This window comes from Aphelocoma coerulescens, chromosome 1A (assembly GCF_041296385.1).
Source record: "Aphelocoma coerulescens isolate FSJ_1873_10779 chromosome 1A, UR_Acoe_1.0, whole genome shotgun sequence".
NCBI classification, from domain to species: Eukaryota; Metazoa; Chordata; class Aves; order Passeriformes; family Corvidae; genus Aphelocoma; species Aphelocoma coerulescens.
In genome coordinates, this window is record NC_091014.1 from 34449467 (window position 1) to 34466824 (window position 17358).

The following is a 17358-nucleotide window of genomic DNA, read 5'->3' on the forward strand; positions in this document are numbered from 1 at the left end:
ATTTTACCTTAGTAAAGTGGGGGAGCAGTGAAGCCATCTTACCTCATATCTCCTCACAGCTGGTCACTTAGAGAAAGATACTCTGAGGAGTAGAGCCTGCCCATCTGTTACTCAGCACCAGCTCCTGGGCTTTGGCTGGGCCCTGCCTGTTGCCCCAAGGTTCAGTTACATTTCCTGTAAGACTCTGAGACATGCAAACAGAAATGTTCTTCAAGGTCAAAGTTAAATTGTCGGTGGGAAGAGGATATATTTAAAGATGAGTTTAAAATAGCAGATAGTACTCAGACTGAAGTCCCACTGTTGAATGCTCTATGCCTTATTGATCCCCCAAAAACATTTGAGTTTTTGCTAATTCCAAAAAACCCTATAGAAAGTGCTGGTGCATGAGAACTAAGAAAGCTGTTGGCGTGACATTCACAAAGGAGTTTGTGACCTAGAGAACAAACAGCATTTATTTCCTATAATCTCTTTCAGTTGTAGTCATCACAGGTGTAACACACTAGGTAAAATTTTGCAGACCAAAGTTTTGTGTGTTCTTCCTACGCTTCTTTTTGTGTTATGCTGGTTTTACTTATTTGTTCAAGTTGGTATACCTTTAATTCCATTAGGTTGTTAGCAAGGTGGGTTTTTTTGTGTGTGAAGTTGTTGGTGGTTGGATGTGCAAAGCTAAAGCTGTTTAACCTTCCTGGCTCTGGTTGAAAATGCAGTCAGTTTGGTTTTGAAGCATCTTAGGAGTCTGCTGAGCAGCTTTAATTTGCATTTGAAGCTTCTCCAGCATGAAGCAACTTTTCTGCTTGGTAAGACGTGCTTGGAGTGGTCTGTGTTCTGCCATGGCTGGCAGGTTGAATTTCAGTGGTTGCTGCACATTTTATGCATGACCACAACAGAAAAAGCCATTCCAATCGTGCAGTGTTTGGAATAAATTTATATGGTAAAACTGCAAAACAGGCATTCATAAAGAATGTCATTATTTATCCAGAAGTAATGCATTTTTAATGGAGGAGTTCTCCACTCTTTAATCAGTGTTACACTTACATTTGATGAAAAGCCTTTATTTGATAAGTGCTGTGTTTGTTGCTCCCTTTACAGTGTTCTGTTGTTTTGCCATGAGCTTACAGACATTTCATTTTATTGTGTGACTTAATTCTACCTTGCTCAGTAATCATATTCCCTTCCCTTAGGCCTCCAAATCTTCCCCCTAAGCCCCAGAAACACAGGAAGGCCAGACCCCGATCACAGTATAGTGCTAAGTTGTTTAATGGTGATTTGGAGTCGTTCATCAAGGTACTGGCACCAGCCACCCCAGTGGCTGATCTCAACGCTTCTTACTATAATGGTCACCAGCTCACAAAAGCTGAGGCAGATCATTATGTTTAAGTCTGTCCTGGGGCTCTTCTTTCCCGGTTGATCAATATAATACTTCCTGAAGTCAAAGGGAAAGACGGGGATTTGTTTCTCACATTAGCCTCTCTACAGTTTTGTTAATCAAGTAGGAATAGTATTGGCAGCCTGCTTTTAAGAGGAAACTTAGCTTCATGTAGAAGATAGGATGTAGTGGTGCATCCCACAATTTACCAGAGTTTCCTGCTTGTTATTTTCATTACTTTCAGTGTTCAAAGTCTGTGGACAAGCAGTACTTCCCTGGGTTTGATATCCAGATTTTGATTTCCTATGACTTTAGGAATTTATTATATTGTGTGAAATTGTGATCACCGCTATTCTGGGTCTTGTATCTTTGCTGTATTTACTATCTTCTTCTTTCTCATACTTTTATTTCTAATAATGCTTCTAGCCGAGGCCGAAGGAACTCTCACACGAGACATCAGGTATAGTTCTGGTGACAAGAGAACCAGCTCTGCCTCGCTCTCGGGTTGCATTCATGCCTGGCTCAAAATCAGTTCTTTCAAAGACCTGGAGGGAGAAGTTTGCATTAAGAAATGAGTGTACAAATATAGCAGGCAAAACTAAACCAGAGCAGAACTCTGGAGGGATTGTAGTCTTAAATGACGGATATTTTCTTGCTCATTTTCAAGCACCTGCCCGTCACAATTAGTGCCTCTGGATGCTAGCTGACACAGCTACAGGAAAGAAATCTTTTAAAAATGGTAAAAATACATTTATAAATGCAGTGAATAAAATTCTTGACTGCAAGCTCTGTGAATTGGGTTTGAATGTTACAGAGGTTTTTTTTTCCTTGTTCAATATAGCTAGTGGCAAACATTTTGCAGAACAAATTCTGTGCTCAGTGGCATTGCGGGTTTAGCTGTCTTTGAGTCAAGCTTTCAGAAACCCTCAGTATAAGGAAAACTATTATTATTATTTTCATTATTATTGTTACACAGGAGGTGCTGTGAAATGAAAAGACTTTGAGAAATCATCGCATGATGAAATAGATGAGTATCATGAGCTGTTTCTTGCTTAAGTGTGGATGCTGAAAAGCTTGATGCCGAGAGATTTTCCAGCTCTCTGCCAGCACTGGTGTGAAAGTCCTGCTTTCGCACAGATGCTGGCTGGGAGCTGGAAAATCTCTCGGCCTCAAGCTTTTCAGCATCCACACTTAGGGGTGAAAGTAAGCAAGGAAGCAGAAATTCTCACAATGAAAGCCCCCGGACTAGAGAAGGGCAAAGCAAATCAGGAGGCATGGTACCTCATCATTTTCCTTCACAGAGACAAAGGTTATACTACATGGCAGTGTGGGTGACAGGACTTACTTGCAAGTGGGGAGTCCTACATAATTGGTCTTTCAAAAGGAAAGAGGTCAAAAAAGCTGGTAGCCTTATGACAGATTTGCCAGTGTGGGAGCTACCCTAGGATAGCATCTCTGCCCAAAGACCATGTCATTCCTGATAGAGATGAGTTATTTTGACAGGCACAAAAGGATTACGGCTAGTGAAATACAGTATCACACCAAATAGCTTTTTGTTAGAGTTTTGCATCATAAGAAATTATAACTAGCCGCAAACATACATTCATTGACTACACACATCAGATTAAATTCACAGTAGCAGTAGGGTCACTGTTCTTGACACTCACCAGCACAGATTGTTACTTCAAATTATTGTTGTTTGATTAGATCCAAAAGGCAAAGCTGATAGTTTAGATTATTTCAGGGTATTACTTAAGTACAAAGTTTTGTGTGGTTCTGAACAGATTCTCCAAAACCAGGTATGAAAGTGATTTGGGTTTGGGGTTTTTTTTGTAATTTCTTACTGCAAACACTGTCTTTTCCTAGGCTTCATGTTCTCTGCATGAACCAGTGTACTAACAGGAGATGTGGGTGCATGTTCTGCATGTTTTCTAATACTCTGCTTTTCTGGAGAGCCAGGCTGCTCAGTGTTGGTGAAGATGATGATGTTCCTGGGTTTAACAACTCATGTGTTCCAAGGGGTTTTTTATTTAGCTGTTACCAAACCGTGACACAAGTCAAAGAGGAAATGCTAATGCAGCCATTACTGGTTCTTGGCTAGCCAGTCTTTGCTAGGTTTTGAATTAAAAGACAAACAAGCCACAATTTAAATGGCATAGTTAGTGATAACAGTCTTTTGTAAGCCCCACTAAAACAGCACAGAGTATACGTAAGATGAGGGGGTTAGGTTACCTCAGGAAGTGCAATGTTTTATTGCTTCACTGTGTAATATTTTTCAAACTTTTTTAGTAGTTTTTTCTACTTGAGCTTGATTCATAAACTTCCCATTAGTGTAGTTTAGTATGAAAACAAAGTACTAACTTAGAAGAGGAAATGTGTGTTCTGAGTTACAAGGTGCTTTTGAATTCATGGTTTATAATTCAAACTGTTTTTGTACTAAACTTTCAAATTAATTAGTCAATTCTCTGAGCACTTACATATTGGAAATGCATTTGGAAATAAAAATTACAGCTTTTAAGACAAGAAATTCTAAGATTACTTTTGAAACTAATTTTTGCAGCATAAGCACCAACTTTTCCAATTAATTTTTAATCATATTATTTATGTCTTTAATCTGTATTTGATGACTTGTGGTCACTAGTGTGCTTGGGTTAAAACATCCCCTTTTTAAAGTGCCAAAACAAAAGGACTCCAGTGATTCTTTCAGAAAATAAGCAATTTAAAAGAAAAAGACAAGTAACTCACTGAAAATTAGTGTACAGTCATCTTCGCCCCTTTCCATCACAAATGTTTTTTATCCTTTTTTAAAACACTTTTGTGTAACTGAAAATGTAGCTGCAGACCTGCTGCTGTATCATTGTTGAGATGAGGAGCTGTGATTCCTGAACTCTGCCAGTGGCAGGTGGGGAGGTGTAGGCTGTGACCTCCCTTTCCCAGTAATTTTGTGCCTAGAAAAGAAGCAGCTGAGCCACATGCTCAGCTCAAGGTAGCTGCAGTTCACCACCCGGTGATTAGCAGCCATTTAGAGCAGCCAGAAAGAACATGCCAGGCCATCATCTCCCCATGGTAGGGCACACAACCCAGCAGAGCACATAGCAGTGCTCTCAGTCTGGAGGGAGACATTCTGGTACCCCATGCAATGTCATTCAGTGGCTCTGCTCCAAGAACGTTTCCGATAGTCCAGCAAATCCAGAAATGCCTTGCAAATTGTTTGCCGTAAACTTTTTTTTTTACCAAAAAAACCCTACCAAACAATAAAAAACCCCCACATTGAGGAATTAAGTCCTGTATAATTAGGTCCACGTAGGATTTTCTCCACCAGGAAAAGAAAGGTCAGTTGAATTGATGCAGAGGGATCATCTTCATCATGAATTATTATTCTTAGTAATAATCTTTCTAAAGGGCAAATTCACTGCTTTAACTCATTTTGCTTCAAAAATCTAAAATGCATGCATGAGCCTGGATGTCACATACAGTGTTAGCCAGATATGGTAACAGAGGTAGAGAACTGAATTTCCTGATTAAAGGATTTTAAGAACCATAATTCTTTTCTTCACCTGTTCCTTTTCTTCCCTCCCTAAATGGGAAGAGAACTCTGTTAGAAGTGGTATTTTTACTTAGGTGTTTTTTTACCAGCACTGTATGTCCATCTAGATTGACCAAGAAAGTGCATTTTCACATTAGGCCGTAGTAGGGAGGTTTCCTCTTTCGGATCTACAGCTCACTCGTTCTGCTCTTGTTTCTGCAGGATTCAGGGCAAGTCATTCCTCTTATTGTGGAAAGCTGTATCAGATTTATAAACTTATATGGTAAGCTCTGAAAAAAACTATGTCATTTCATTACTGCCCTGACTTTTTCATATATCTTTTACATTCCTCATTTAGCACTACAAGTGGTTTTTAAAATAGAGGTTAAAAGTATTTTTAAAAATTAATTAATTTTTCACCACTGTCTCCCATCTTTTCTGCAGGTCTTCAGCATCAGGGAATTTTTAGAGTGTCTGGTTCCCAGGTGGAAGTCAATGATATTAAAAATTCATTTGAGAGAGGTAATTGGATTTTCATTTATTTGAGCACCTTAATATCTGACATTTTAAAATCTTCTAAATTCTAATTATTTTCTTGACTGTTTAAACAGATTGTATGTACTGTGTGTACTGCACCTAAAACTTTGTGCCATCACATGCTTAAACATGAAGTACAATGATGACATGTGCATGTTTATCCCCCCATTATATCCTAGGAGCTTGAGGGTTTTTCTTATTTTGTTCAGACAAGACACACGACTCTTGAATCAACTGTAAACATTAGTTTTTTGTTAATGGTAAACTGCAAATAATAGTTTCTGTGTATTTTATTTTAAGGATCCTCAGAAAAGAAAGGTAATGAGTCTAATTTGATTCAAGAGACTACTTAATGCAATTTGAAAGTCCTGTTGCTTGATCTTCTGGAATATGAGTGCTCAACTTTCTGGTCCTTCTGCCAAAGTTGCATCACGATCCAGGAAAATAGGGGGTAAAAAAAAGGGTCATTCCATTTTTCATTCCCAAAGGAAACTTCAGCCTCAGAGGAGGAATTACATGAAAAATACCAGGAAGTAAAACCAGCTTTTTAAACATCAGTGGCTTCCAACTCCCAGCCTAGGGTTGCTCTGCTAGGGAAACCAGGGTCCAGCAGTCCTCTGACTGTGTTAAAGCAATACTTGTTACATTTTTTTTAAATCTTACATTCCTTTTTTTGAGTCTTAAAAGCTGGGGTTTTTTAATTTCTAGGGAAAATTAAAACTTTTGCAGATCATGCTAATGACAAAACCCTTGGAGCAAGAAGTCTTGTGACTGAAAGCATGAGAAAATATGCACAGTATTTTTATATATATTAGTTATATATATCTTGTTAAACCTGATCTTGTCTTTGACAAGATACATATAGCAGCTGTTTCCACTTGCTAAGTGAAGCCACATCCCTCTATTCTGCAGCTTTTAAATCTGCTTATTCTTAGCTGCTCCTCCTAGGTAGTGTTATCCTTGCAGATCCATACATTTTAAAGCGTTTCAAAATAAAGATTAAGCCTTTAAAATTACATAAATAAAATAGTGCAGTCGTGGCTGAGGTTTCAGTTAGGTTTTCAACCAAATGGTTGCATATATTCCTGATGTTTTAAATTTTTAGAATGAAGACACATTTTTCAATTCAATGAGTGCTCTAACTCCATTTGCTTTATGTAGGGGTCCAAAGAAAAGTCTGCAAAACTCTATTCAATTAAGAACGTTTGGCTTTTTTATTTTACTAACTCTAAATCATGACATGTCCATAAATACCTAGCTGGAAGTTCAGGACCTAAGAGATCACTAGGTTATGTAATTTTAAGGAAGCTTTATTTAGGCTGCCTTTTTTTAGTTTAATCATAGTCTGGGATTTCTACATCAGTGTTTATTATCTTACTTGAATGCTTGCATTGCCACCTCCCACACACTAAAAACAAAAAACCACCCAAAATGTCACTCACTTATAAAAATGTTTCATGCAAGAATGCTCCTGCATGTGTGTTTCATTCACTTTATTTACTTTTTAAGGTGAAAATCCTTTGGCAGATGACCAAAGTAACCATGACATTAACTCAGTTGCTGGAGTACTGAAGCTCTATTTCCGAGGGCTGGAAAATCCTGTCTTTCCTAAGGAAAGATTTAATGATCTTATTTCTTGTATCAGTAAGTAGAAATTTCTGGTTTTTCTCAATAGAATTTTACTTTCAGATAACGCAGTAGTAGCCTGAAAAAAGAGCTAACTTCACAGATTTTCCTGAGATGATTTGTTTGCCATGTGTAGTAGTCTGGGTCAGCTGTTAGTCATTCTCACAGCTGTGGTTGTTCCCTTTTTCCACTGGGATTAATGTACAGTACAATTCTTTGTTTAATAGGGCAGGAAGAATATCTTTCGCTGTACAAGGGATAGTTAAATTTAAATGCATTATTATTTTCCTCTGTGCACTGAGGCAGACAGAAGGGAATGAAGTCATGAGCATGCAAACAGATTGTGTTACTTTCCAAGAAGGTTTTCATGCCCCACAGCTTGGGGTCAGCACTGGTGAATAAGTAACTAACTGCTCAACATTGTGTGATTCTGGACCTTTATTGTGCTCAGCTCAAAACAACCGATCCAACCCAGAAAACTCTTCAGTGCAGGGATAGAGTGGAACAGCTGAGTGTTGTCTGTGGGAGAGCCTGGTCAGCCTTCCCACACGCAAGTTGTAATAGGATGCCTTGGAGGAGCATCACATGATCTGTGTGCTGCTGGTGCTCATAGCCAGACACAGAGAGGTTGTAGTAATTTGGAAAGTTGTCAGTGGTTGAGTGAATTGCTTTGACATGCACAAAACCTCAGGGACCCAGGTCACTGACCCCTGCAGGTGTTGAGGGGTGAGGCCAAGCCAACCATTGGTAGACTTTGCTGTTTCCTGTGGGCACAGTGGTCAGAGGAGCTAGCTTTGAGGAGGAATTTCCTTTCTACCCTTCCTTTATAACTTGCCTGCTTCAACCAAATGGAGAAAGAGGCAGTTCCGCAGGTAATGAGAGCCAGTCCTTTGGAATATTAATTAGGCAGGCTCTACAAACTGTTGTTTTGGCAGAGGTCTCAGCCCAGCAGGCAGGGCCACCAAGTGATGGGTGCACAGTGTCCCAGGCTGGCAGTCAGGTGGGGTTTTCAGCTCTCTACTTGAGGGACACAATGTGTGTGGTTTGCTTCCCACGTAAGGAGGATTGCAGTAACTCCTGCTGGAGGTTACAAATACGTGGATCACTGTGACCACATATATGTACAATATTTTGTGTTTCTTTTTTTTTTTTTGCAGGGTTTTTTGCAGCTGTTGCTATTTACAGACTTGGTGGCACTGAGGAGTCCTAAAGGACCTGAAAACCACAGTTTAGCAGTCTGATCTCTGATGCTGAGGGGACACTGTCTTTTTAGGAAGCGTAGTCCTGGTTCTGCTTCAGTTCAGCTTTAGCTAACAGTGGTGCCACAGCCCAGAAAATCCCTGCAAGTCATAGAAATTGAAATCTAAAAAAGGGTCATTTTGACTCAGTGATTTTCCATGTGACAGGGATGATCGAACTTTATCTAGTAATCCTGCACCGGTTTCCATAACTTCTGGATGAATTAAAGCATATCTGCTGGAAAAATTTATTGATTTAGTGGCTTCAGTTGATAGAAAATCTACCACATTCTTGGATAAGATGTTCAAATGATTAATCACTTTCGTCGTTAAACATTTGTACCAGATTTCTTTCTCAAAGTTTCTGCTGTCAGATTCTGCCCATTTGATCTCTTTATGTCTTCACTATTTTGACTAAGCATTAAGAAAAATATAAATGGTGGTTGTTACATGTGGAGATGGTATTGCAGTCTGCTGTGTTGAAGAGCTTTAAATACAATTGTAAACTAAATTGTAAAATACCAAGAATGAGTGTTTAGTTTACAGAGGTTATACAAGTGAATGCTCAGGAGATGCAAAGATATTTGCCCAAAACAGCCTTTTAAATGTGTTCCAAGAAGAGGAACCTGGATGATTTCAAAGAGTTTTCATTCACCACTGAAGGGACTGAAGAGGGAATGGGGTATTTGGAAAGAGGGGTAGAAGTTCAGTGGACTGAGCAGATAGATGTATGTGGCACCTGCACAGGTAGGAGTGATTCAGCAACCTTTCAGAGCACCACTGTCTGAGAGGGTTCCAGTTCAATTGTCCCAAAAAAGGTATTTATTTTGTTGTTAAGAACTTCAGGGAAAATGGCTGTGAATAATAGATCCCTAATACTAGATCTTGTTTTCCATAGACAATGTCCAACTATTGCAGTGAATTATTTTCTTGTGAAAGAGTTGACAACCTTTTATTTAAATAATGGTATCATCCAGCAGAGCTGAAATCAGGAACAACAATAGCCTGGAACAAAGTCACTGCTTTTCACAACAACATTTTAAAATGTTTGTTGAGAAAGAGGTGTTGCCATCTGATCCTGGTTTAGACTGAGTGTTCTCTGAGGGTGTCATAAATCTGGGTTATCATCTCTATGACAGTTTGTCAAAACAAGGTGTAATGACTGAGTAGTTCTGCTAGCTTTGACTTCTGCTATTGCTGTTGTACAAGAAAGCAGAGGATTTTCCTCGTGATAATATGTTGAAAGAGTCCAAGATCTGTTTTCTGACAGGTTTTGGAGGAAGCATGGGGGGGGATGATTTTGTCGTTTGGTTTGGTTTTCACAAGGTTATCATTAGGGGCACACTGAAATGGCATATCAATGCCTTCAGCACAGGGAGGAGAGTTAAATGTGGGCCAAGGCAGGACAAAAGGGGTTTTCTCTTTGAGCACACCGGGGTGAGTTTACTTTGTGTTGTCACAGAGGGAGGAGTTAGAATGAAATATGAGGAAAGAAACAGCTCTTGTGCCTTGCACACAGAGCCAGGCCCAGAAGCATATGCTGGGAACAAGGGGCTGTGTGGCTGCATCTTCTGGTTATCTGAGAAGCCTGAGGTGGAGTGTTTTTACAGCTGCGTACTATTCTATACACTTCATTGAACGGTGCACCACTTCCGAGGAATAAGAGAATGTTTTATTGGGAAAAAACTCCAAAACAAACCAGCAAGCATTTCGAAATATACTATGTAACACCTAGATGGTACATGTTATCATAAACTGTGATTCTAGAAAACTATTTGCATTGCTATATTTTAACTTTAACACTGGATATCTTGCAAAAAGGAAAATCATCTAGGCAAGATTTCTCCTCCATTTCAGACTTTGAATCAATCATAGTTGCGTTAGGTTTTTTTTCTGTGCTTATGTGGCCTCAGATATTATGTATCTTGGTCTTTCTGCTAAGGGAACAGGGCCCTGTTAAGGTCCTGCTAAGGGAACAGGTTTCTGTGAGAACTTAGGTCAGTGTAACTTCTTTAGATCACAATTGATACATAAAGTCCAGAAAACTTTCACTTGTTTAATTAAGTGTTTTTAAATACTCTTAATTCATATTGCATTCATGATCTGAAAAATAGTGAGGAAGGGAATAAACATTCTTTTCAAATAGTTTTTCAAGATAAATGTCAGTGTGGTTTCTTAATCGTTGGCAGAAATTGTTACAGAAGGGGAGAAGGAGAAAGCAAATTTGTAAAGTTAATGTTCACATAAAACTGTAAAAGGGCAGAATGTCACACATTTTATATGGAAATGTAATGTTGCCAGTGAAAAACCCCTTGAAACTAAAGTATTTAGTTATGGATGTCAGGCATAATTGAGGCTACAGCTGCAAAATGAACCTCTCCTCAGTACAGCCACCAAGAAATTCCTTTACATTTATGCATATATTTTCAAATGAAATAGAGCATTGTGAGTTAATGCTTTCCATTTTGTAAATACAGTGGAAACAATACAAAATTTCTGTGATTTTTATGGCAATTTGTATTAATTAGACTCATGAGAACAGTGTTATTCTGTTTGAGCTTATGATCTAATTTAGATAAAATTTGGGCCAAGTTATATGCGCTGGGCCAGAGCAAGCATGAAAGGTAGAACAGAACATAAAGAATCCATCTGATTATGGGCCATAATTCTTCATTCTCATTTTAAATAGTGGCTACTCTTGGTCCCAGCAGCATTCTGTAATCCAGAGGACAATCCAAGGTTGGGGTAGGAAGGAGGAGAGTTGCACTGCACTTCTTTCTGCCCCTTTGTTGAAACAGGTTGGGCCAAAGACAAGAAAAGTATTTGTAACAGGAGCTACAAGGAGGCAGAAGGTACAGAAGCTGAGCTTAGTATGGCTGGATGTAATTCGCTGCTGGGGGACTGCAGTTTCTCTTCTGGTGGGAGCTCTTACTCATGTGACTTACTCAGGTTCACATTTGTGCCATGCAGCAGCAGACCCACCTCAGCTATTCAGACTGCTTAACGTCTACACAGAGCATTCCAATTCTTCATGTTTTCATCTCCTTTGCCTTAAATTTCATAGACAAAAATGGCAAGGTGAATGAAAACTTACATCTTTTTTCCTTCTGCTTTTTGTCATTTTAGTCCCTTGCCACCAGTGGTGCCTGTTTACCTAAAGATATAAATGTTATGGAAGAAAATAGCTTTACTGCTTTTCTAGGCTATTGCCCACTACTTAAAAAGTAAAAAAACTATTCTGAATTGTCAACTCTCCATGAAAAAGTTTCAACAAAGTGGGAAGTGTTTTCTTGCCTAGGCGACAGTGAAGACTGCTGGGTTTGTAATGCCTTCTTAAATAGATCTAAAAGAGCTGTAAGGGGCATTGCTGAGTTAATATATACATATCTTTGAGCTGGATTGGACTCATCTACCAAAATGAAAAGAGGCACAAATTGTTAACTTCAGCACTAATACATATTCATGTAGATAACTTGTCAGCTGCAAATTGACCATAAAAATTACATCTGCAAGTGTAACTCCGTCCCATTTGACATCCACAGGGTGTGTAAAATATGCATTAGGCATTCACTCTGTTACTAGTAGGCACCACACCGAGTGGGAATAGCAAGTAACCCCCACAAAGAGATACTACATTGGATTTTATCCTTCACAGCCGTGTTCCTAAAGTAGAGAGACATCTTACATTACCATTGTTTGCTTCCTCCTTTGTGCTACCCTTGCTTGTGAAATATGCTTACCTTGCACAGCACTGGATGTTAGTTGTAACACAATTCATTAGTTTCTGACACCAGGTTTTTTCTTCTATATTTTTTGATCAATAATATCTTCCCTTTGCCAAATGTTTGCAATCCTGTTGTTCACATAGATTGGCCCGTGGAGGCTAGCTGTTAAGAGAGGTTCATGTAACATCCACAATCCATAACTGATGTTTCTGAGCTCTGCCTGCTCCCAGGCTGAACCTTCTCATTTGGATAACAATGTCTCACCTCCAGTGCAGGAGAGGCCATGTGTATGACCAAATACAGTGCTTTCTTTGCTTTTTTAAATTAAAAAAACAGAGTCATATGCAGCTGTCCATTTGGCCCAAAATACTTTGAAACCACCAGTAATTGCTCTCTTGCAAAAGGCTTTTATTCTGCATCACTGCATCTATATATTTGAGTATGTTGCCTTTTACATGCTCCACTACCTGAGTTTGCTTAATTGCTTAATTTACATTTTAATTTACATTTTCTTAATGTTATTTAGGATGAATATATCCCTATTTTCATTTCTAATTTAGTTTTTGTTTATTTGTGTTTGGGGGCTTCTGTTAGTAATTGTGTTTTCTCCCCTCTCAGGTTTCCTTTACTCTTCTGTGGTAGATTGTTCACTTCTGATCCGTTTCACTTTAGAATTACCTTTGCAAAAACCTCGTCATGAGTGACCAGGTGGTTAAAACTGTTACTTCTCCTGGAAAAGTAGAGATTCATTGTTTCTGTGTGTCTCTACAGTAAGTGAAGGTGACACTGCCTCTCCAGAAGAGGTTCCAGTGTTCTTGGAGACTGAAGATCACACTTTTCAAGGCTTGACTGCCTAGGATTTATGTCTATCTCGTGCAGTTGAGAACCAGTCCTTAGTGTGTGGCTGACAAAGAGGCAGCTAGCTGATAAATATATGCAATGACATTAATCTCATCTGGATTCATTCATCCAGGTCAAGGACATGGAGCATCTGCAGAGTAAGTCCATGTGAGATCAGTAAATAAAATCTTTTCTAAGAGCAATGCTGTATTGCACCTCAGCAGATTTTCTTGTGGAGCTTGTGATCTGCCTTTTTGGAGGATTTTATGAACAAGTGGAACAGACACCTCTCAGAGGGGATTAAAGTGAAGTCAGAGGCTAAGATTGTAGACTTAAATGACCTCTGAGGAGTCCTCTGAGCTCTTTTTTATTTTAATTTTTTGTAGTAGCTGGAGGCTTCTTAGATCCCAAATACCTCAGAAACTTAGATGCCTAGATAATGTTACGAATACACAGAAAATCAAATTCCTTATATTATTAGGGTACTTTGTTCCTCTCTTGTCTTATGAAAATACATTAATAGTTCTGGGCTCAGGTGCCTGGCTCTTCCACAAAGTGCTGCAGTCATCAAACTCCAGAAGCTGGCTTCTTCCCCTTCTCTTGCTTCACCTACAACTATCTCCTGTGCAGCTGCTTTGACAGAAGCACAGTGTTCCCACACCAAACAGCTTCTCATCTTGCTGACAGGAAACTCTTCTGCTTGTGGGTTTGACCCCCATGGCCAAGATGGGTCTGGAAGGCAGATGTGTCAGACCAGAGCTCCAAAAGTTTTGCTTTGCTCTGAGAACTGGGAACTAGAAAATAATAACCATTTCACTGTGTGGTATTTACTTGATGTTAGTCTTGATTTGTTGATATTCCTCTGTCCTTCGTAGAGATCTCTCTTCCCTGTCTCTCTCCACAGTCAGGAAAACTACATTAGTTCTCAGTGTGTTTGGCCTTGCCAGAGGCTTGTCCTCTTGCTTGTCCTTGGGAATATTAGTCTCATCATATCGTTGGAGTAATGAACCAGTTTTCAAATCCCCTGATTTCTATTTCAGCTTGGCAGCTAAATTGCCTTATTAGGACAAATCATGTAATATCAAGCACTTCTGTTTTCTTAGCTGAGAAATGGGTAATACCTCACCAGGCACTCAGGTAAAAACAATCAGAGTAATGAAAAGAGGATCTCCAACAGAAGTGCTGTGAGAGGGGAGATAATGGCCAGCTTTCTCCAGCATTGGCTTTGCCAGTATTTCCTTGCAGCAACCAGCTTATAGGTTGGATGGCCCTTCTGCCCTGAGGCTCTCTTTAGCAAAGCCATTGGAGGCAAAACAATGCTTTAGCTTTCCTCTGCATGGGAAGAAGCAGAGCTGCAAATTATTTCTGCCTGCATGTAGAAAGATTGCTCTGTATTCATTCCATCTTTCCTACATACCCAAACACTCATGTACTGCGTACTCTCAAGCAGTGGTGAAATTCAGCTCCGCATTTGAAAGCAGTGTGCAAATACATTACATCATTACCTAGCTCCTTTAAACCAAATCAGTGCTGGGAAATAAAAGCCTCTTGAAATAATGTGGAAAGCACATAAATTTAACACTCAACAATAGTTTGGATTTTCAATAAAGGGACTTTCATGGAAGCTGGGTCCAGGTTACCAGGAAAGTATTGGGAACACATCTCACTCAAGCGTGTATGGCTTGTAACTGCTTCGGTTTAGAGTTCAGGTCACTTCTAGTGCTTAGTACTGATCATGCTCCTGGTAGGACAGCTGGGATAGTTCTACACAGCCAGACTCTCTGTACCTACTCTGCCGTCTCTGTGCTGCCTAGTGGGACCAGTTTCTGACTCATGCATCCTGTTAAACTTACCTAGGAATTGCTTGGAAGAATTGTAGGTGGCAGAGACCACAAGCACACTGGAGAGTGTGGTAACTACTGAGTCGTAGTTGCCTGCCAGTGTGCCCCATCCTGGTTTAGCTCACTAGTTTAGACAGAGCTATTGCAGCCATACAGATAGCACACTGCTCGAAGGAGCTGCTCAACCCACCTTGGGTCCCAGCCAGTGCATTTCTCAGGTCTGATTTGAGTTCAGCAATGACTGAACCTGGCCCAGGGCCAGTCTCCAGAACTGTCTGGAGGAGGCAGGACTGTAGCACAAGGCATTAGCCAGAAAGGCTGTAATGCAGAAGGCAAGTCCTGGTGTTGCATCAAAACTTCCCTCCAGCTTCCTACATGCAGCACACAGTGCTGCTGAATCAGGACTGTTGAAAGATGTAACCAAAGTTCCTTTGGACCTTGCTCCTTCAGCCTCACTCCACCTGCACACATGCGCACAGGCTCAAAACCACCCAGACCTACAACTCCTCTTACAGAGGTTTACAGACAGGCGTGTCAGGAGGAAAGGCAGCTGAAGTGGAGACTCACAAGGCACCCTCACTGTAACAGCAGCTGCTTTTGTTCAGAGAACTGGAACTGAACTGCTTCTTCCACTGGGAAGGACTTAGATGAGGCAGGTGGAGAGAGGTTTTGCAGTAAAATTGGTGGCTGTGGTCTGTGCAGAACAGCAGTGTGGCACTGCATTGCAGAAGTGAGGGTGTGCAGCATGGACATCTCCAAGATGTGGCCTGCATTGAAATGGGAGAGGAGAGCTGTAGTTGCTCTGTGGATCCTCTCTGTGCAGGCAGCTCCTGAACTTAGCATGTCCCTGCCATGGACACCAGTTCTTAACCAGTAACCAGAAATGCTTCTTGACTCATGCAGTCCATGTTTAACGGAAACATAAAAATAAATTTCAGGTACCATTTTTTTCCATTTGAGAAAGTGTAATGGCTTGAACGGATTTCCAGCTAGTATTTGGGTTCAGAGACTCATTAGGTAATAAATAATACAGTTTGTCAGCAGTCCTTTTCCCTACCAGCTCTGCAGCAGCTCAGCAGGGACACTGTCCAGCCTTCAGGGGCTCTGCTGGGGAATAGGTTTTTACTTCCTGCCAGAGTTTTGCTATTCTGCTCCTGTAGTAAATACCATAATCCAAATGGGCATCCTTCATGCAAGTGGTGGTAGGCTGTTCTCCTGCAGAAACTCTGATGGAGGCCATCCCAGAAACTTTTGTTTGCAGCACACCAGTGGTGCTGAGCCAGTGGCATCTCCTGTGAATGCTGATGTGGGAGCAGATCTCACACCCTTTTGCTACAGTGGCATTTCCTAGTGAACTGTAACACTTCTACATGGTAAACAAAAGTCTTGCTGCCAACATGCTCTGCTTATGCTTAGTTTTTAATACCAAAATAAGTTACCAGTTGTTCTTCTAAGAAATGTAAGTCAACACACATCTTGCATCTGCAAATAAATAATGATTGGTAGAAATAGCCATACCAAAGAGCACATAAGTAACACACACCAGTAATTTTGTTTACAGTTACCACATTTTTATGTAAGTAATTATTTTAATTGTGTAGTCATAAATACCATGTTTTGTGGTACAATTGGCTTTTCAGCTATTGGAATCAGCTTCTGCTTCTGATTTTCAAAATTTTGAATATCCACTTTAGTGCCACTGGACAGGATTTCTCATCTTCATCTGCTAAGGTTTCCCCTAGATGTTGCTAATTGCAGCATGCTTTCTTGGCTGACATAAAAAGCCTTACTGAAATTTTAGGTTGTTTCCAACTGTGTCATTTACACAGAAAACACACTGAGTTAAAAATTGAGATAGTGCTTATTCTGAAAATGTTCAAGCTTTTATCCCATCATTGCCCCACTTGCACCCACATGGTCTTTCTGACCAACATAGAAGATAGTGCATCCTTCCTACAAGACATTAGGAACTGGTGCTTTTATCAGATGATTTTTTTTACCACTTCAGAAGAGTATCAGTGGACTGCTATAAAATCATTTGAGAAAAATGCAATCTTTGTGTTTCTTGGCTCCATACCGAAAAAACCATAAGGCCTTTCTCCTATTTTGCCAATAAGAGAGTTATAGCTGGACATTTGATTAAGAAAACTTACTAGAGAAGCTCAATGATTGGAGTATATATCTGATGCGAACTTTCAAATAAAGAGAATGCACCTGTATTTGAAATGAATGGCAAACATCTTTCCTTGGTTCCTTCAGGTTATTTATGTACTGATTTTGTGGTTTTGTGCGCTGTCAAGCTCAGCAAGTGGCCAGCATTTGACTTAGACAGATTTGTATCTTCTTTAGAAACTGTTACTTTTAAACTATGTGGTTTTAATGAGGGGGAGAAGAACTTCTAGATCTTATTTTCCTAATAGGCCAAAATTAGACAATACTGGCTAGAGAGGCATGTGATAATAAAGGGTTGAAGTAAATTGAGTAAATTGGCTAAATACTCTTTTAGACAATCATAAACAAGGGAACATAAAATACTTTCTTCTGTTTGCAGGAATAGACAATCTCTATGAGAGGGCTCTTCACATCCGCAAACTCCTCCTTACTTTGCCCAGGTCGGTCCTTATAGTGATGAGATACCTCTTCGCCTTCCTCAATCAGT

The 17358-nt window shown here is 39.9% G+C and overlaps 1 protein-coding gene across 10 annotated transcripts in view; it reads left to right on the forward strand.

Annotated features, from left to right (window-relative positions):
* The window catches only part of SRGAP1 (SLIT-ROBO Rho GTPase activating protein 1), a 145649-nt gene that overhangs the window by 111979 nt on the left and 16312 nt on the right, over positions 1-17358 (forward strand). For 7 of the 10 annotated variants that reach the window (XM_068998347.1, XM_068998397.1, XM_068998401.1 and 4 more), the window contains exons 12-16: positions 1182-1284; positions 5115-5175; positions 5337-5414; positions 6939-7073; positions 17251-17356. In XM_068998347.1, coding sequence (XP_068854448.1) covers positions 1182-1284; positions 5115-5175; positions 5337-5414; positions 6939-7073; positions 17251-17356 — 483 coding nt within the window. Of the gene's footprint in view, positions 1-1181; positions 1285-1792; positions 2004-5114; positions 5176-5336; positions 5415-6938; positions 7074-8212; positions 11306-17250; positions 17357-17358 lie in introns of those variants that run through there. The other 3 variants (XM_068998354.1, XM_068998409.1, XM_068998414.1) reach the window with 3 other exon arrangements.